Source organism: Macaca mulatta, chromosome 6, assembly GCF_049350105.2.
Source record: "Macaca mulatta isolate MMU2019108-1 chromosome 6, T2T-MMU8v2.0, whole genome shotgun sequence".
Classification (NCBI taxonomy): Eukaryota; Metazoa; Chordata; class Mammalia; order Primates; family Cercopithecidae; genus Macaca; species Macaca mulatta.
In genome coordinates this window covers 8,461,096-8,483,144 of record NC_133411.1, presented here as the reverse complement: position 1 = coordinate 8,483,144, position 22,049 = coordinate 8,461,096, and the positions used below count along the sequence as shown (strand labels likewise).

At 43.5% G+C, this 22,049-nt stretch overlaps 1 protein-coding gene across 1 annotated transcript in view; it reads right to left on the bottom strand.

The window, feature by feature from the left end:
- The window catches only part of ADCY2 (adenylate cyclase 2), a 426,140-nt gene extending 406,723 nt beyond the window's left edge, over window positions 1–19,417 (bottom strand). Inside the window, 2 exon segments of the mRNA NM_001265652.1 lie at window positions 4,528–4,725; window positions 19,195–19,417. Coding sequence (NP_001252581.1) covers window positions 4,528–4,725; window positions 19,195–19,404 — 408 coding nt within the window. The 5' untranslated portion in view covers window positions 19,405–19,417.
- Window positions 19,418–22,049: the final 2,632 nt, after the last annotated feature.

Genomic DNA, 22,049 nt, shown 5'->3' with positions numbered 1-22,049 from the left:
CCTAATCACAGCGATAACAGCTGTCACAAGTTCCATGGGTTCTTCTAGAAAATTGTCCAATCTCTGGGTAATCCTGGAAACCCTCCAGCTTGCAATTAGTATCAGCAGTGAGAGTGGTCCTTTGTAGACTGTTCCCTCTGACTGTATAGCAGGCTCATTCCTGCATCACTTTACAACTATGTTGTTAATTTAACCATCTTCCAGTGGGAACCATTCTATTCTAAAGGATACTGAAAGCAGCCTGCTTTCTTAAGCACAGTGCTTTCCTAAGCAAAGTGAACTTGCCGCAACACTTCCTAATGGCTAATTAAGGGGTGTACACATGTGAAGTCTGTAGTAAAAGACACCAGGGCTGGGCGCAGTGGCTCATGCCTGTAATCCCAGCACTTTGGGAGGCCAAGGCAGGCAGATCACGAGGTCAGGAGTTCAAGGCCAGCCTAACCAACATGGCGAAACCTGTCTCCACTAAAAACACAAAAATTAGCCGGGTGTGGTGGCACGTGCCTGTAATCTCAGCTACTCAGGAGGCTGAGACAGGAGAACTGCTTGAACCCAGGAGGCAGTGGTTGCAGTGAGCAGAGATCGCACCACTGCACTCCAGCCTGGGCAACAGAGTGAGACTCGGTCTCAAAAAAAACAAAAGAAAAGAAACCAGAAGGTAGACTTTTGCTTTTAATTTCATTTTAAATCCCCATTGCCATAGAATGGATGGGGCAGCTAGAAGTGTTGGGCAGGACTTCAAGCTCTAGGAGGGGCAGGACTCAATGTCTCTCCAAGGGGCGTGAGCCAGTCCACTGCATGAGGCACACACCCTGCCATTGCTCCTGACTTAGGAATAGTGGCCAAAAATAGCTGCAGCCACTGAGCCTGGCTGTGGCCTTTTCGGAGCATCATGCCCTGGATGAGAGGACTGAGCAGACACAGCTGTGCACCTCCCAGAAACATCCCCAGGTCACGGGTTGAGCTGGCCTCCAAACCTGCAAAATTAACATGGAACACCCGGGCTGAGCCTCATATACACTCACGATCCAGGGCCCCAGTGGCATGGGAAAGACAACCACAGAATGGTTAGGGTTATATTAGGGGCAGAGGTGAATATATTCCAATTCAAGATGTACGTAAAAGCAAAAATGTCAAGGTACACAGGGACAGCTAAAACCGAGAAATTTGGCCAACAAATTCAACACCTGAGAGGAGTCAGTCTTGCGAAAATGACTATGAAACAAGCATGTTTATGATCCTTGGAGAGATCTTTAAAAGCAGGCAGATAGTGTCAAAAAAAAAATACATGTTATAAAACAACAGCAATAAAAACAGGTTAAAATACAAACAATAACAACAACAATCCTGAAGATGAAAATACAGTCATCTGTCAATGAACATAATCAAATGAGTAGCTACTGGCTGCCAATGGCTGGACAGCATTCTGCTAAGGGCAAGGATAGGACACTGGAGAGACAGTCACATCCCTGCCCAGAAGCTTATGTTCCAGCAGCAGACAATCAATAAACAAAGAGAGGGGTGTGTCCTATAATTTATGGTTCTGTAAGTCACCCTAAGTGCCATGGAAACACTGAAGCCAGGTGAGTGATGTTCCCTTACGAAGTGACAGATGGGAGTTAGGAAAATCGTTCTAAGGACATGCAACTTGTGGACAAGAACACAGACAAAAGGACCTTATCCTGATTAGTTGGTTCTATTAAAAATAGTAACAATGATAAAGCAAACATTATATTATTGGAATCTTCCATGTTCCCATCAAGTTAAACATCTGATGCCACTTACACCCTGTCCTTCCACACTGCATTAGAAATCCAGGCTAAAATAATTAGACAAAATACTACATCAGAATAAGGTAAACTGAGGATATGAAAGGGAGAAAGAAAGTTCTAATTATCTGCAGATGACCACACTACCTATACAAATAAATTGAGAGTCTCAGATCAACTCATAGAACTCAGAAGAGCCCACTGACACTGTAAGGTCAACATAAAAACAACAGTATTCTCATATATCAACACTGACCAATTAGAAAAGGTAAGTTTAAAAATTCCGTTTATAAAACAGCAAAAAGACCTTAGGTACCTAAGATTGTGTCTAAGGAAAATTATTATTGATTTTATAAAGAAAATAGAGTCTCTGGAGGACACAAAAAGTAATCAGAATTCTTTGAGAGACACGCCATGCCATTTGATGAAAAGACTAAACACAAAAAGAGCATATTTCTGGATGTTTTCTATACTACCCTCTTATTAATTCTTAGGCTTTAAATATCTTTCATAACAAAAATTTAGAAATTCAAGATAATTTAAATCCAGAACCCAAATGGACTTTTCATTGAACATGACAAACTGATTTGTAAGAAAAAGTGAGCTAAAAACATTCTGAACAAGGAGGAGGGACTTGGCCTTCCAGATAGTAAGTCTTCTTAGAAACCTGTAACATTAAAACAAGATGGCTTTGGTGCAAGGAGAGACCATCAGATTCAGGCAACAGACCAGCAGAATCTTAACTGTTCTCCTATTTACATTACCTGGGCACCAGTATGCCTGCAACAGGATGTCCAGGCTGCTGGGGAAGAAAATGTTTAAACGGTAATTTTAAAAATTACCTTTTATAAGTGTTCAGGGTTGATGCACAAGAATACTATTGTTTTTATGTTGATCCTGCAGTCGTGGTGGGCTCTCTTATGAGTTCTGTGAGTTGATCTGTGACTCCCAGTTTATTTGTATAGATAGTATGGTCATCTGCAGATAATTAGAATTTTCTTTCTCCCTCGCATGTTTACCTTACTGTTACGTAGTATTTTGTCTAATGGTATTAGCCAGGATTTCTAATTGAGTGGGGAAGGACAGAGTGTAAATGGCATCGGTAGCACAGAGGGTGAAGAAGAGAGCGGGGAGTGTGAGGGAGAGGAAGAAGCCAAGCAGAGCATGGGGGCCTGTGCCCAGCCCTCCAAGGGGCTCTAGTGGGAGAGTGATGAAGGAGAGATGATGGCTCCCGCCAGGTCTTGTGTCCACTATGCGTGTCCTCTTAGAGCCAGGAAGACTAACTTGAGTTCACTTAGTCCAGCCTCCTCCCTTTGCACAAGAAATGGAGGTACAAAGAGAAGAATGGCTTGGCAGAGGTCACATGACTACTTACCAACAGAACCCACTGGCAAGCTCGTCTTTGGGCTCTTTCCAACTGAGGTACACCAACAGTATTCTGTCCCCTGACATGGCATTTGAGCCATTCTGTCCACACCCTCTGGAAACCCTCCCTGTTTCACCTCTACAGCAGTGTACCCTCACTGGCTCTCTTCTCCCCATCATGGCCCCTGTATTCCTTTCCAGATCCTGTTGCTGGCACACCCCTGGCTCTCAATGTCCCCACCAAACCTGTGGCAGCCCTCTCAGCTACTCAGTCACCCTCTCCCTGGATGGCTTGAAAACTCCACGTCTTGGTTGACAAGCTCTAAGCTAGTAGCTCACATCTCAGCCTAGGCCTGTCCCCTAGACAACACACCGTTTATCATGCTGTCAGATGAATACGCTGGGAGCAGCCACCCACATAGCAGCAGCACTATGGAAAAAGCCAATAGTTAGACAACACTTTCCTCAGGATATGACCTGAGGCCCAGAGCCTCAACCGGTGCAAAGTGAACGAACGTGGGTTTTTCGGTAGGTATCCGAAGCCACCCTTTCAATAGCTTGTGACCATGTGGAGGGAAAATCAGTGTCACAGAATTAGGAAGGGTCTTTAAGTAGGAAAATTCTAGTAATTGAGAAGGAATTTAAAGACAACAACCAGTCCTAGAGGGTTGCAGGCACCTGGAGAAATAGGAAGCCTAGACAAGGCACTCCGGAAACAGAAGGACTGAGCTGTCGAAACTGTGGTTCGAGATGCCAAACAAGGCTACGGACAGAACTGAAGTTCAGCTATCCCAAACAAGTGACAGTATGAGGCCCCGGCCAGCTCCTTGGTTGTGACACGATGGGTTTGCTAAAATGGAGACAGAGTGACTTTGACCACGAGTCAAAGACAGCTATTTCAAAAGCCTTCGTTCTCTGTGCCTGGCTTATTTCACTTCCAGTTAGACAGGAGGAATAATATATAGTGATCTATTGCATGACATGCTGACCATAGTTAATAATAATGTATTGTATTATTTCAAAATTGCTTAAAGAGTAGATTTTAAAGCTTCTCACCAAAAAAAAATATGTAAGTGACATGTTGCATATAATTAGTTTCATTTAATCTTATATTAAACATATATGTATCCAATTATACACACACATATATATACACATACATCTATACATATACACATATATACAGATATAAATACATATAGATTGTACCCCATAATACATACAATTATAATTTGTCGATTAAAAATAAATTTTAGAACTAGAAATTTAAAAATTAGACTCCATTCTCAGTTATAGAACTCCTCTTTATAGTTTAAGGCCAAGTTGTTTACAGAACTAAGTATGTCACAAACCAAAACATAAAAGAAGTACAAAAAATATTTTCACACCTTACCTGGTCCCAGGGAGAGACGGTACCTCCAAAACACATGAACAGGTATCCCATGGCAACAAGGCACATCCATATCACCAACGAGAAGAGGCGCAGCAGTTTCTTAAACACAGACTCTATGCAGACCAGGATAAATATCGCAAAGAAAATCGCCAGGGCGGTCGGAACTGTTATTAGAAACGCCACATGGTCTTCAACTTCCTGAGGAGAGAAAAAAGTACATGCAGAAGTTACCATTTAGAGACACTGTGATACCAATGATTTATGTTGTTAAAATGTTATCAACACTTGTCAATGTCAGAAAATACTGGGTTTAAGAAATTGTTTTGAAAGTAGAACAGTTTGAACATTTAAAATTCAACTTTCATAATAAATAAACATGTTTTTCTAAATAGATAATCCAATGTTGGATATTTAAAATAGGAAAAACAATATCTCATAAAAGTTACATCTTCCCTGATCAACGCAGAACTGGATTGTATTCAGAAGTGAATGTAAGAACACATTAATGCCAGGAGAAAATAAGACAACCAACTTCCCTCCCTAAATCAAAGGAGCAGAAATACCCTGGCCTTAGAAAACTAGCTTCCAAATGGATTTTAAACGTTTTATTTTAAAAACTTTTTTTAAATTATCTCAGTCTTTAAAGTGATGAGCTTTTATTTTAATGCATGGCAATTAATGTTTTGACAGGATCATAGGTTAATAGAAAAGGGTCAGAACGTGCTGAATGTGGAAAGTGAGGGAGCAAGAAATGCATAGAGGAGGGCGCCATGTTTGTGATGTCTCTCTCAAGAGAGGTGGAGAAAATAAAATAACAAACATGGCAAAAAGAAACAAGCAAGCAAAAAGAAAATGGGCATTTATTATTCACTTCTTACTAACGCATTTATTTACATTTATTTTGGCACACAGTTTTTTTTTCTATTTATCTCTTCCTTACCACATGACAAAGACCCACTATTTCCATTCTACACAAGTTCGGCTCCGCATACAGACATTATGTTTCATTTGATTACACAAGCCTGGGCTTAGGCTGTAGCTTCTGCAAAACACTGTGCTGGAAGCTTGGTATGGACAGCGTTTCCTATGGATCGGAAAACAGTGTAAGGTCTTTACTCCTCACCCAAACGTGTTTAGTTATGGAAATACCCATAGACACTTCTATTTAAAAAAAAAAAAAAAAAAACACACACACGGCTGGGACCATATCTGGGACTTACAAAGGGACTGTCCGTCTGGTGATCTCTATTCTTTACAGGTGGGCACAAGGTTCATTCCACCCACTGGCAGCTCTAACTTCACACTGGAAATGGCTCCATGCAAATACCAGGCACTGAAGCACAGGGAGATGGGGAAACAGAGCAGACCAGCCAAAAATCCACACAGAGTCCTGGTTCCCAAGGAGGGGAAAAGCCAGCATCCAAGCCCCCTTAACTGACGTCATTTCCCTTTCTCTCCCACAATTATGTGTGATAAATGACGCCTGGGAAAGAGGCAAGAGGAACAACAAGAATGGTAAATGCTAGTAAGTGCTTCTTGTGCTAAGCAGGCTTACATATATTAACCTCTTTAATCTTTACAACCACCATCCTGGTGGGGGCAGGCAGGGTGGAGGGCACTAGTGTTAGTTCCATTCTACAGTTGAGGAAACTGAGGCATGGAGAAGGGCTGCCATGCATTGTCCAGCTGGTGGGGGAGATAGGCCTCCAGCCCAGGGATCACCTATGGGTCTGTGGTCCCACAGCAGACAGCGAGCTCAACCGAATGGGGCCAGTTGTTGCTGTGGCCAAAAGAACGTGTGTTTTCAGAATTGGCAGAAAACAAGTAGATCAAATGAGATGTTCTTATTCTCTCCCTCCACTGCTATTTTTATCCATGATTAAGTGCCCAAGTTATTACTCTTACCCTCAGACACAGCTTACAATTACTGCAAAAGGGTATTAGGTGTCTGCCAGGCTGCGAGCACTCCCCAGCACTCAGACACCACGAACAAATGGACACGTGGGACATGACAGCATGTCATCTGAGGACATCAAATCTGAGATTACGATCACTACACACATGGAGCCATGAAAACTGATTTAATTTAAACCTCCCCAAATGAACCTCACTGAGCTGTGGACAGAAAACTAACCAGTAAATAATCAGGAAACCTATTTCCTAATATGACTTTTTTTTTTCCAGTCATTTCATTACCCCAGCAGGGGCGAAACAATCATTGACTTTACTGGCTCTTAGTTCTCCAGAAAGACTGAAAAACAGTGCAAAAATATGCATGACTGTAAAGTGAAAATTAGGAAAGCAGGCAACAAGAAGACGGTGATATAGCCCTTCCAGGAAGCAGAGGAGAAATGGAACGACCTGTAAGAGCTTGCCCATGCTTCTCTTTTAAAGGATCTCTCTGTCAATAAGACAGAGACCCAATGTCTTATTTTTCTGGGTAAAGTATGTAAGACTTGATTTTGATTTTGGCTCTAAATTGTAAACTCTCTATTTTTTCTCTCTCTCTTTTTTAAAAATCAGATCTCTGAGATGTGATTTGTCGGGGCTGCAGTTGACTTCCCACCATTAGTCACAGTGAGCACAGTGTCTGGGTCCTACAACCCTCTTAGAGTCCTGCAAAAATGTCTAAATTTCTTTCAAAATGAGAGCAGCCAAAAAAGCACAAACTCTTAGGGTGAAAGATTACATACATCTTTATGACAATGCAGTTGCAAACTATAAAGAGGACTTCGACCTCTGAAGTCCTAATCCAGGTCATGATCCTCGGTGGCTGGTGGTGTGCCTGCCCTCACCAGGTGAGTGACGTTAGCAGGTGGGTTCTGCACAGCAGAGGAGGAGCGTCAGCCTCAGACCATACACCCCCACCTCAAAGCGTGAGCCAGAGGCTCAGATGGCCAACGGCTTGAGACAGTCAGCTGCTGCTTGTGAGGCCTGTGACCCTAACCTTTGCAAAACCTGGGCCCACTGAGAAACAGAGACTCTTCAAGGAAGAGAACAGCCACCAGTTTATTCTGTATCTGCCTTTTGAATGCTAACTCTGAAGTTTTAAGAACCTTGCATGAGGATGTCATGGGAAGAACAGAAGAGTATTCACTAGAGGATGTACGAGCTTACAGGCCACAGTGTTCCCTGGCCTCACTGCCTGCATCATGCATTTTTCTTAAGGCTAAGTCAATGGAATAAAGAGACACCCTCAGACCTAGGATGACAGCTCCGCCTCTCTCCTGTCCATCTCCCAGCAGATGGAGAAAGGAAGTCAGCAAGGTACACCCCGAGGCCCGTGTTCTGATTGAGTTGTTTGCAAATATTAGAATATAAAACAGACTACTTTAAAATAAGCAAACTAAAACATTAAAACCATCATCAATCTCAATTAAATATTCCTATGTATCCTAACCCCTCCTCCCTTTGTGGAAAAAAAATACCATATAATGCAAACTAAATAAAATGTACTAAAATCCTTTCAATATTACCTAAAATGTACTAAAATGCCTTTTTAAAAATGGCTTTAACAAGGTAAAATAAAATTTACCATATAATGCATACTAAATGAAATGTACGAAAATGCCTTTAAAGCACGATATTTTAACTATGGTATCATCCACTGTGATGACAATGGGTTCCTTCCACTCTAAGCATTTTATTCCTTCATTTTCCATGCATTTTCTGGTAATTTCAGATGGATTCTAATTGCTAGGCCTATTAAATACCCATCACTTTTATTTCTTATGTGACAACTCCTTTGTTTCTTAGATGTTTTTCCATGCAGTAACAGCTTATCCGTATTTTCTTTCTTTTCAACGCACTTTTTCTTTTTCTTTTTGTTAAATAGTACTATTTCGCATGTAGGTAGTAAAGGACAGTCTAATGTAAAATATTGCCTTTCTATTTAATTAAAAAAAATGATATTTTAGTGAAATGCTTTGAAGTCAGCAAGACTAAAGGTAGAACGATTTCCATCACTTCCTGCTGTGATTTTTCAGTGGGAGAAGCCGAATGTCCCTCTGCCAGCTTCTTCACATGCAGTCATCCAGATTTGGTGTGGCTTCTGGGTGTTTCATATGTCACAGGTGTACCACAAATGGCAGTAATTATTAGGAGACATGAAATCAGCCTTTAGCTCTGATAAACATTTGACTACAAATGGATGTGTGGAGATATGTTTTTTTATATGCATATAGATACATAGACAATTTTTATTCTTATCTACATACATAGTCATACTCCATTTTACCATGAGGTGTGAAAAGAATAAATAGGCAATTATAATAACTTTAAACATCTGTAAAACTAATAAAATAGCCTCAAAATGTATAAAGCAAAAATTTACAAAATCAGAGAAAAAAGTAAACTAATGTACTAAGAGCAGACAATTTCAACTCCCCATCTTGCTATTGATAGGCCAAGCAAATAAAATAAAAATGCAAACAAGAAAAGATGTAAAGGATTTGAACATCGTAATTAGTAATCTTGGCCTAATTGAAAAACAGAATTCCACACGCAACCATTAGGTGGAAGAATATTCTTCTGAAGTGCATGTGGAATATTTATAAAAATCATGTGCCAGGCAACCTCCAAAGATTTCAAAGAAGTATCACACAGACCCATGTTCTTTGATCACAGCATAATTTATCTTAAAAGTTCATCACAAAAATGTAAATTAAAAGGTACCACATATAAGATAACTTATATGTTCCCCTCTATGTGTCCATGTGTTCTCATAATTTAGCTCCCACTTACAAGTGAGAACATGCAGTATTTGATTTCCTATTCCTACATTAGTTTGCTAAGGATAATGGCCTCCAGCTCCATCTATGTCCCTGCAATGGACATGATCTTGTTTTTCATGGCTGCATAGTATTCCATGGTGTATAAGTACCACATTTTCTTTATCCAGTCTACCATTGATGGGCATTTAGGTTGATTCCATGTCTTTGCTGTTGTGAATAGTGCTGCAATGAATATTCACATAAATGTGTCTTTATAATAGAATGATTTAGATTCCTTTGGGTATATACTCAGTAATGGGATTGCTGGGCCGAATGGTATTTCTGTCTTTAGGTCTTTGAGGAATCGTAACGCTGCCTTCCACAATGGCTGAACTAATTTACACTCCACCAACAGTGTAAAAGTGTTCCTTTCTCTCCACAACCTCACCAGCATCTGTTTTTTTGTTTTTTGAGTTTTTGTTGTTATCGTTTGTTTGTTTGGGGTTTTTTTGGTTGGTTTTTTTGTTTGTTTTGTTTCTTTTTTTACTTTTTAGTAATAGCCACTGTCTGGACACAGTGGCTCATGCCTATAATCTCAGCACTTTGAGAGGCTGCGGTGGGCGGATCACGCAAGTTCAGGAGTTAGAGCCCAGCCTGGCCAACATGACGAAACTCTGTCTCTACTAAAAATACAAAAATTAGCCAGGCATGGTGGCGCATGCCTGTAATCTCAGCTAGCAATAATCCCCTTCCCTGTATCCACGCCCATGTGTAATTCTCTTCTACACTGAGTCCGGCGCTAGCCATGTGGCTCCATTTGGCCAATCTAATGGCAGGTGCATGGCACAGGCAATGACTTGAACAAAGACTTGGGCAGTAGGGCTTGCCTCTTTCCTCCTGCTCTTTGGAAGCCCCTGAACTCCATGCAAAGAAGCTCAGGCTAGCCTGCCAAATGAGAGGAGACAGTCGAGTGACCTGGCACTCCACTCAACAGCCATGGTGGACAGCCTGCCAACTAGCCACACACATAAATGTGGCTATTTTGAATAATCCAGTGATTAACTAACATGCCAGTAGACCACACAAACATGAGACAGACCAGCAGAGATGAACTGAGAAACCTAGGTCAGAAGACCCAAGACCTGACCCACACAATTATGAGCTAAAAAAAAGAGTAGTTCAAATCTGTTAAGTTTTTAGTTGTTACACAGCACAAGTTAATTGATACAACCTTCTTCCAGGCATATGAAAGTTTGGCATGGCTATGTAAGGTAACATAGCAGATAGTATTTTCCACACATGGGGGCAATCTACATTTCATCCCATGTATGCTTGACATTCAGTTAGGTTCTATCCCCTTGGACTGACCACCCACCTGAGAGGGTCTTCATGATGCCTCAATTAATAGAGTATGGCAGAATTCCCTGACTTGAGAGACAGGGTCATAAAAATGCCATGCAATTCCATCTTTTTCTTTTAGGATGATCATTCTTGAAACCAGCTCCCATATCAAGAGAAAGTCAAGCAATCATGTAGACAGGCCACATGAAGGTGTTCTGGCCAGCAGTGCCGGCTGAATCTCAGCTGCAAGCCAGTATGACCACCAGACAGGGAAGCGAGCAAACCTTCAAGACACAGCCTTCAAACCACCCCAGCCAATGCATGGGGCAAGGAAGAGCCACCACTGGCAAATGTGCCCAAACTGCAGGTTCAGGAGGAAGATATATGATGGTGGTGTTTCCAGTCACTAAGTTTTGTGGTGGTTTTTAAAGCAACCAAAGACAACTAAGAACATTTACTCTGGCCAATGAAAAATGAATGAAAGTGATGTGTCATTTCCATGTGGAAAGTGTTCATCGCCAGTAGTTAGACATGGAAGCAAGCTTTTCTTCTCTGGTGCAACAATGAGGAAAGAAGTGTGTTGTGGGATGTGCCCTCCTTCATCCTGAATCCCTGAGTGACGGGGCTGCCAGCAGAGTCCCTCTATGGACTCATCTTTACCGTGTATCCTGAGCAAAATATAAACCTTTGTTGTGCTGTGTTAATCCAGGAAGACTGTGGAGTTGTTTCCATGACATAATCTAATATGTTCTGACTGACGTAACAGGAGATAATAAAGATAAAAACACACACAAGAAAAGTAATGGATAAGATAAACAAAGAAGGACGGTTCTTGAAAAAGCTAAAAAGAAGACTTCTGGTGAGATTATACAAGAAGGCATATAAAAACAATATTATAAATAAAAATCAAAAATAAAGCATATGTAAAACATCAAAAGGAGAATATTATTATCAAAATGAGCATGCAGTTAAATTTGAGAATTTGGATGAAATGCAAAACTTCCTAGAAAAACATCTTACTGAAACTGACCCCAGAAACAAAATTAGAAATACTAGACAATCTTACTACTATCAAATATACTGAAGCAGAAGTTTCAATCTCCCCATAAATAAATCAAAAATACTTATTACAGAGCTTTAGTAATTGTGTGTGTGTGTGTGCGTGTGTGTGTAGCATTGAAAGGATAAAAACAAAACAAAACAAAAACTTAGTCAATGTGCAGAACAGCCCATAACCAATCAACCATATGTAGAATTTTGATATATGACGGATGTGAAGAAAGTAATTGAAATGGATCGGTGGCAATTGATTCTCCTCAAGGAAAAAATAGGTAAATGAATCTCAATTTCTATAACACACCACACATATATATCATTTATATGTATGTGTCTATATATAATAAAATGAGCCAAAAGACAAGTAAAAGAACGATAAAACTCAATTTCAATATGAAGTTTACATTTGAGGATAGAGAGTAGAATGGAATGAGTTGAGCATATAGAAAGAAATTTGCTATTAGAGATATTCTACTTCAAAATGGATTCATGAAAATTTATTTTACTATAAATGAGCCACATAGAGATCAATGAGGATTATGCCTGAGAATCAAATATTAATCAAATTATCAAATGAGTAATTCTATTTTATGCACCTAAAATTCAATTCCAAAGAGTATGGAGGTTATGTATTTGAATTCACTGCAAGTCAATGATGGGAAAGAGTTAGACATTAGGTTGACCATATGTCTGGACTGTGCTAAGATTTCCTCATTATCTGTTTTATTCATGTTAACCTGATCTCCGTATTTAATTTTCAATATTAATAACTTTAATTCATTCTAGTAATGGACTAGTCTAAAATTTTATTTCTTTCATAATGTCCATATATCATTAGTAACTTGATATTTTAATTATTTACTCTTGTTTTCTCTATACACCTAAAAAAATAATACAGGACACTAAACCCTCCCCCCCACACACACATACACACACACATATATATACACACATAATATAATTCAGTGTTAGGAGTAAGCACACAGGAATAAAAAACCAGTATCTTTGAGCTCTGTCTTGTCCTAGCTACAATACCCCAGCATCATTATGTCTGAGGGACAGCAAAGGACATTGATATAAATGGGTAGAATTCATAATTCCAAGATCTTGCAGTCAGGGCTCCCGTTACAATAGTGCTGATCTGCCATCTTTTCTACCAGGAACTTTCTATGGGGTGATGACCCTAGAGACCTGATTTATTCACAGGACTCTCCCAGAAAATAATGATCATCTTGAGAAATCTTCAGAATTTCAATATTTTAAAAAGAAACTATAGTATTATACTTTCTGTCTATATGTTTCAAATGCAAAAAATTATTTACTCAACATATTTTAATTGCCCTATAATTGAACTTTCCCATTTCCAGCACCAAGCTTTTCAGAAGTGACTTGGTTCAACTCTGAGATACAATCTGCCTTACACATCTCTATGAGCCATGGTCAGGTCTGTGTTTTCATTCTCTTTGTCTTGGCACAGTTGTTCTAGAACTCTGGGCAGAGTCAGAAAACTAGCTGGTAAAGCTGCCCACAATGGTTTTTTGGGTTGAGGTTTTTCTTACTGTGTCTACCCCACTCTCACCTGTGTCTGGCTCCTAGAGACAGAAGTATAAGCAGAAGAAAAAAGAGGGAACCAAAAGAACTATGTCTAACATTGCCAAAAACAGCTGTACAAACGAAGTCTTCTCCCAACCCTCTTTTCATTCTCTCCCTTGTAATTTTTTTTTTTTTTTTATCGTATCCTTATACCAAAAAAGGACTGAAGAATTAGCACAGGCTTAATTTTGTCAAATGGACCAAACCCATGAGCTAACTTAATAATCCTTTTCTGTCCTCCCAAACGTTTGGATATAAGGCACAGAGATGTGGAAGAGACTTTAAGATTAGGGGAGCCACTCAGGAAGATCCAGAAAGTGGAGAGGGTCAGAGGTGAATGCCCTCAGCTCTTGTGGTCCTTAGATATGATAATGATCATGATGATAGCCTGCCCTAAAGCAGTCAACAGTATTTAAGGGATCATGTCAACATGCAGGGGTGAGCCAGTTCAGGGTGGAGTGCCTTCCAGGGTGATGTCAATCATGGTGCTTGCCCCCCACCCACCTCCCCAACCCAGGTGCTCTAAATACTCAATGAAGGAAGAAATGAGTCGGGTTCAATGAATTGTCTTGAGGTCAATACCAAATGGTAGGAAGAACCCGTATACCAGTGGAGTATGCCCAGCATCCAGCTGGGACTCTCTTGTCACTAACAATTTCTGATGAAATACATCACACACAAAACACCTTCAACACAGCTCTAACAGGGTTGTTCCATTTTTAGTAGAATATTCGGTTTTAAATTATCAGTAAGAATCACGGCTTAATAGGAATGATTCTCACACCCATGGTGCATATGCCAGGACTTCTCAGACAATAAAAGCAGAGCCACAGTCAAGGCTCCACTTGATGGGGAAGACACTGGGGACATTTAGCATAATGAAAATAAATAATGCCAGCAAGTCAGTGAATTAATTACGAGGAAGCATCTCGACGGAATTCCTTTAACTCTGGAAGAGAAAAGCATTGAAAGTTAACTCCATTACACAGAATGAAGATTGAGGCTGTTCATATTAGTAAGAAATTTCAACAAGAAAACCTGCTATTTTCCAAGACCAGAGCTGGGAATTCTAGACCTGCAATGTTCTCTAGCAAAGTTACCCAGGGAAAGTCAAAAGCCCTGTGACCCTGTGACAACGTAGCAGTTGCATGACCTTGAAGAGATGAGTTCACTTCTCAGGGTCTCAGTATCATCATCTGTAGAATGAGCACCTTTCTGGCTCTAATGCAATGTGACTACAGTATTCTTTCACAGTAACAGTGAAAAGGCAGCTACGAAGACCTAGGAACAGCTAACAGTCCTGGAGGCTTACTTTATGCCAGGCATTGTTCTAAGGACTTTGCATGTACTAACTGAGACCATCAACTTACAAGGCAGGGACCATGCCATTTTACAAACAAGGAAACTGAGACATAGGTTAAACAATTTTCCCAAGGTCACAGAAGTGGAAATGGACAAAGCCACAATTCCCACACAGCAGATGCTCTCAATCATTTCACTCCACTGTCCTTTTAAAACAGGAAAGGAAGGTGCCATGTATATATTTAACCACACATTTCAGTATCCAAAGGATGCTTCCAAACCCTTTCTTGCCAGGCCCCTAAATTGCAACCATCTTTCCTACAGAAAATTACAGTTTTTCCATGGCCTTTGTTATAGCACAAGTAAATTATAACTAAAACGACTTAGAGAATTACTGGTTGCAAATTACAAGCACCTGCAGAGTGAGATTTCTTGCGTGTATAGAAATGCATAAAAAGATGAATCTTTAGCTACCTTTACTGCAATACCTAAGAACATGCTCTATTCCCTTCCACACTCAGAATTATGAAACTAGAGAAAGCATGCACAGAATTTCCTGTTCCTTAGAGCGGATGTTGGGTACATCTGTCTGCCCTCCCATACTCCAATCCCCAAGGAAGGCGGTGATTCTTCCACCTACTGGGGGTGCTGAAAGATTGTCTGGAATAACAAAGTTGGTTGCTCTCTAGAAATAATTGGGTATGTTAATTTGTTTTGGAAGAATAAAATTCTTTCTCAATGTACAGATAAAAGAACCTCTCTGATAAATCTGCCCTTCAAAAAAATATCTGATGTTGGAAAATTGATTCATAATAAAAAATACTTCTGGTTATTGGTCTAAATATCTAGTTCATTGTATCACCATAAAAGAAGCAAGGTGGGTCATATTCTCAGTCACATATATTACCTATTTATAGTTAATAAAAGTGCATACTCTTATTTTAGTATCATACTAAAAAACACAAATATCTACTTTATTTCTCTATCTGACGACTTAAAATTATGGAATACAATTTTTTCATTTATATTGAAATATTGACTATTCCTAATCATAAATTTTAGCCAAAACAAACCTGGCTAGAGCCAGCTGGTATTCTGACAAAATGAAAAAAAATTATGTCAACCTTTCCTAACACTGACAGGCAAATTTTGAAAACAGCTGGCTGATTTTGGATATAATAAATGAGAGTATTAAATTCTGAAAAAGGGTTTTCATGCATTCAGTAATAAAAACCAGTTCCAAAAAACAAAGTAGAAAAAGAAAAAACAATGAGAACAAGAAAAAAGTTAAAAACCAAGTTACATGATAAGACTTATGACTTAAAATTTCATTTCATTAGTTCTAAGTTTTCTGATGCCAGGGGTCAAGTTTATTTTGTTCCCCATGCCCAGAATTATTGTCGTTCCTGGCACTTGGTAGGCACTCAACAGGCTGAAGGTGAAAAAATTATAAATCAGATTTTTCATGAATACTCTCCATGATAAACAGCAGAAACTGTTACTCATATTATTAAACAATATTTACATTCAAGACATGCCATTGAATTTTCTATTTACTGAGTTTCATGTCTTCAGATAATTCTTCACAAATATGGGATTAAAACTACTTAATTGTTTTCATGTAGAAAATAACCAATTAACCAAGACTGTGAAGTTTCAATTCAAGGATTTATTTTTACGGTATATAAAACTTTGAGGATTACTTTAATTTTAGGGCCAACAATGCAGAATCATGAATTGATCAAAGGTTGAAATTAAATGAAATCACTTTGTGAACAATGTCAATTAGGGAAATATTAAATCAAAATGAAGCTTGCTTTTTTCTTTTTAGTATGTATTCCGAATCACTTCTACAAAGGCAATTACATACAGCAAAAAAAAATCTCTACATACTAGCATTATGCTAAAAGCATTTTGTAGTCCAAATGCTTTTTTGCTCTAGGAGGCTAGGGATGTGCTTTAAGAAAATTGCCAAACTTCTACAAGAACCGATGAAAGTCTAATGGAAATCAAAATCAGGCAGATTCAGGGGGAAAAAAAGGAATCTGTCCAAGATTTTAGGCAGCAAAAATAGATCTGCTTAGCTCCTGAATTGCATGGCAGCCCAGCTATTCAAGTAAAGTGCTCCAGCATGGAAACCTTGGCAGGGTCCCAAAGCAGCCATTCCCACCTCCCAAGGTAGACCTCTCTGAAACCAAGCTCTGCCAGCCCAAGAAATGAACTCACCTCTAATTAGACGAACACAGCTTTACCTTAGCCTACCTATTCTATCTTCAAATGTCCCTACCCCAGCCATCGTTGACTATCTAGATGGAGAACATGTTTTAGAAAGCAGAGATGTTGGTTATGGTGCTTCCAAAATCAAAATAGAAACAGGCTGTTGGGGGCCCAACATCATCCCAGTCCTGACTCAGGTCCACTTTCAGAACACAGGGCACATTGCTCCTAGGCATAGCTCCTTCCGACTTGGTCCTGCAGCTGGTCTCTGCCTGAAGGTGGCTTTTCTACCAGACTGAGTTACCCCCCTGATTCTGGAACATTTCTGCATAGCTCATCTCTTTGAAGGGTGCACATAGTAGACATGAGACCATGAATTAGGTACGGCCAAGAACAGGATTCATTTCACTCTCTCTGGACCTCACCATAGGTGACAGCCATGCTGTGGGAAATGCCCACTTCGTGCTTAAAATGATTTAGCTGAAGGCAAGAGGAGCATGAAAATGATTGATTTATCAAGAAAAGTAAAGATGTTTGGATAACGTTGTGAAAAGAATACCACTCCCACAGTTGCACCAAGCAAAAAGGAACATAAAGGAATTGAATATAGAAACACAAATATAAAGAGCAAAGACCGTTCAAAGAAGGGTACTTTAAACCCAATCATGCTAAATCTGAGTGACCCATTCAAGAATCTCCATCAACCAAGTTTAAGAAATTAGAATTCTCTATCACAGAAAACCAAGTAGTGTGTACAGGGGAAGCATGAACTTCACACTTGTCTTTAAATATATTAATGCTGCTAGAAATAGGTCATCACCTGCTCCTTTCCATTTAGAAGAGAACATGCCGGAGCAGGTTTGAATTACAGGTTCAAGAGAATGGCAAGCCGAAATGCCCCAGCAGAACAGATTTCCAAAGGACAACTCTGATGTTTCTTTTCTTCCTGGCAAGTAAAAAACAATAAGTAGATGTCTTTAGAGATCCTGCTTGCCCATGAGACTGAGCAGAAGTCTCTCCCCAAGTCCTTTTTGTTCCTAAAAGTAGTAAAGAGAAATAAAAATGCCATTCCAGAGAGCATAGAAGGCCGGTTCCATGTGGAGAGAGTGAGGGCTGCTCCGGACACATATCTAGACTACAGGGATCAAAAGGTACTCTCTGCTTTAGGTTTGATAGTACAAGAGCCAGTGTGTGATCTGTGACTTCATGGCCTCCTACATTCTATTTTCTATTCTTACCTCATTGAACTCAATCAGTAGACAGCTACCATTGAGTGGTGTGGGGAAATTTTTTTATTTTTTAAAAACATGATGGTAACAATTCTTCCCATGCATAACATTTGAACACCATCTGGCTCTGGATATCCGAAACAAATTGCCAAATACCAAGGACAGCTATTTTATGCATGGTGAAACATAAGCAAAATCCACTTCTTTGGTGGTGGACACATATAAATATAGGCACATATTTATATTCTAAGCCAAAAAAAAATCACCCAGTGGAGACATTCACAGATCAACCACTGACTAAAAAAAAAAAAAATCTCGCTGGATAATCGATGCCTCGCACAAAATCTGCACATGCATGTCACAGGCAGTGCAAAAGTTTGAACCACACACTCAGAGATCAGTAACAGGAAGTTATCGCCATCTACAGACTTCCCCTCACTTTTCAAGGGAGGGAGCCAAGGATTTCTGCTGGAAAAATATAAACTGGCAAAACTGGCTGTTGAGCTGCATTATACTCCTAGTGATGAAATCCACTTTAATAACCTGTCCAAAACCCTAACCACGTTACTTCTCTAGAAACAGAAAGCAACCGTCCATCCCAAACACTTCTTAACTGTAGACCCTGAGATGAAAGATTCATAAGTCAACACCCCATCACTTTCTGTCTATCGGGCTAAAGGGCTAAATGATTTTAGCAAAGGCAAAGATGTATACTTAATTTTTCTTCTTCATTTTCCTTGTCATTAACCACTTTCCCAAGGCAGGCTTTCTGCAGAGTTGAATAACGCCCAATCCAAACTAAAATGCCAGCTGCGGGGCCGTGCCAGCGGAACCGGGCAGGAGACAGCCACTCGCCCAGGCAGCCCAGGGCTGATTCTGGGGAGACCTATTCGAGCGCTGCGGGCAGCGGCGCCCGGCAGAAAGCGCAGAGTTTACCAGCGGTGCGCAAAGATGCAAAAAGCACACGCCCTGCCCGTCCACCTGGTGAACACCTCGGCAACTTTATTTTGGGAAGAGCCTTCCCAGGAAACTTTTCTCTCGCCCGCAGCCCTTGCCAGAGACCACCGGGCTGCGGGCCGGCAGGAGGAGCAGGGAGCCGCGGGCCGAAGGGTTGCCGCGGGCCGCGGGGCAGCCCAGAGCGGGACGCGGCTCGGCTGGCCCGGGTCCTCTCGGGGCCGGGGAAGGCGAGGCGCTGGATTCACGGGGAGGCCACTCACCAGCCCGAGCGCGAAGAAGACGGCGAGCAGGGCGAGGCAGGCGCCCATGACGATGAGCAGCAGGAAGACGATGAGCGGGTGCTGCTGGCTCATGCAGTAGTAGGACTCGTAGAGCCAGTCCCGGGACCGCGGCAGCCCGTCTCCGCCGCCCGCCGCCTCCTCGGCGCGGTCCCGCAGGTAGCGGCGGCGCCGCATCGCCTGCTGCCACATCGGGGCCGCTCACAGGGCGCCCGCCGTGCGCGCCCGGCCCGGGCAGCGCCGCTTGCCGCGACCGCCCGCGTCCCACCCCCGCGCCGCCTCGGCCGGCCCGGCTGCCGGCGCCCGGAGCTGCGCGCAGGGGCCTCCGGCGCGGGCGGAGCTCGGCGCCCCGGGCTGGGCGCGTTGACGCGCGGGCGGGGGCCGGGCGGCGGCCTCGGGGGCAGCTCCCGGCGCCGCCGCCGCCACCGCCACCTCGCGGGAGGGGGCGGGTTCCACAGGGCCCTCCGCCCGCCGCTCCCCGCCCCGCGCGCAGCCGGCCTCTGTGCAGGGGCGGTGTAGGCCCCCACCCGACGGCCGGACTGCAGGCTGGGGACTGCGGGGGCTGGACGGTGGGGGGAGTGGCTGACTTGGGGAGCTCTCGCTGCGCCCCGGCCAGGGGTCGTCCTCGCCCGGCGCCCTCCCACACTCAGCCACCGGGTCGTCCACCTCCTCTACCCTATCCGGAGTGCAGCGTGGGTGGGGTGGGAGGGACAGCCCTCCCCACTAAGAAGTGAGAACACAGCCTAGGGGGTGGAGGGAGGGAGTCCCACCCCCCGACTCCTCCGCCCCACCTGGCTCGGAGCACTGCGGGGCTCCTAAGCTCCTCTCCAGTACCTCAAGGGCAGCGGGCAGGGAGGCTGCCGCCGTCCTGTTCCCCACCCCTTAGCGGGCTGCGGGGCCTGCTCCCACCCTCCCCCACAGTCACAGAGCACAGCCGGGGTCAGAGGACCCGGGGGTCCCTCCTTTAGTACGCGGGTCAGAGGACAGCGGGGGACTCCCTCCTTTTCACTCTCTTGGGGGCCCTGGAGGGGATTTCCCACCTTTCCCGCCTCCCCGCGTTGGGCACGGGTTTACCGTCCAGCCCTTCTTCCCTTCAGCGCAGCGGGGTTGAGGGCTCCCCCAACTTCTCCACGCTTTTGAGAGGGCCGGGGCTCCCTGCAAGGGCGGCAGGGCGCGGAAACGCCAGAGGACGCTAACTGGAGGCCTGCACGATGTGGAAGTGAAGCGGCAGTGACTGCAAGGGGAGCCCCCGCCACGGCCTCGGGGTGCAGCCGCCCTTGCGCCCTGCACGCTCAGCTTCAGTCACACTTTGTAGGTGCCATGTAAGCCTGTGGTAACACAGGTTTACAGAAGTGCCCCGTGGCTGGTCGTGGTCCTCGCCGAGCCCCTCTGCGGAGCGGGAATGGTGGCAAAGGGGCGCTGGGGAGAGCGGCTGGGCCCTGGGAGTTTGGGGGACTGGACGCAGGAGGCGCTAGAGACCCGACAGGAGCCTTGGGAGCATATGTCATCAGAGACAGTGTCCCCTCCCGACACACGTGGGAGCGGAGGCCGCTGGCCCTCGCCCTGGGGGCTGAAGGGACTTCATCGCTGATCACCAAAGGAACCCACCCTTCTGGAGGTTTCCTGCTGTTCGAGTGTAGTCCGGCCCAAAGAGCCCCCAAATCCCACCTCCTCCCCCAAAGCCTTACCCTAAAGAATCCAAGGCACAGGAACCCTCCCTTCTCCTGCCACCAGCGAGCAGCCCAGAGGGCAGCCCCAGAGGGCTGTTCCATATACTTTTCATCTCTTCCAGGAGATGACCAGTTCTCAGGACTCAGCCTTTGTCACCACCTAAGACCTTAGAACCTTCTCGAATGGCCCCATGCCCCCCCTCCCTGGCTGTCGTGTCCTCCTCGCTGCAGAGGGCATGTAAGTTAGGTAGCTGTGTTACCCTGAGCACAGGGCCAGGCCGGGCACGGAGACCCAAGCGGGATCCTTCCAGAGGTTTTCATTTTAGCAGCAGTCAGTGCCCACGGGGCCTAAGGGTGAGGGCTCAGGAGCTGCACAGCTCACGCAGATCTCACACAGACCGGAGGCAGGGAGGTGGCCGGGGAGACTGGGCTCAGGGCAGCGTGCAGGACATCAGGTCCGGCCCCACCAGGCTCCATGCTCCCTGGACTTCCCTCCTTCTGAGGACCTGGAGGCAAGGAGTGGAGGAGGAGGCAATGGGTAGGAGGGGGTCCTCCTGAAGCATCCTGTAGGTCCCAAGGCTCACCTCCCACCGGTGGGTCATCCTGCCCTAAGAGCAGAAAGAAAATCTCTTCCCTGCTGGGTTCGTGGACTGCCGCCTCAACCCCTACTCCAACACCCTCCTGCGACTGTAACCCAGGTAATTTCAACCTCAGACCCTCCCATCAATCCTCACTGGGCTGGGTGCTTTGGCTCAGTGCTTTGATGTGAACCTGAGGATGTGATTACTACACTCCCAGATTTTAGGTTTCTAAAGGTTCTGAGAGCAAGCTTCAATGACAGACAACACTGATGAATCCCCGGTATAAATATCCAGAACCCAATCCCTTCCAAGGAAACATGGTTGAGTGGGAAGCTGGACACGGTTTCTATTGTGTTGGTTCTGTCTTCCTCCTGCTGTGTGCTTGGTCTTTCTGGGGTGGGCAGAGTTGCACATTTCCAGTCCTTTCCTGTGTTAGCAACAGACTAATTATTTGTCTTCTCTCCAATCCTTGCTTCTTCTTTACCCCTTGTATTGATGTTTGCCTTCGCCCACTCAAGAGGGAAGAAAAAAATAAATAATCTGTCATTTAGGTTTATGCTAAAAGAGCCAAAAAACTCGTGAGGAA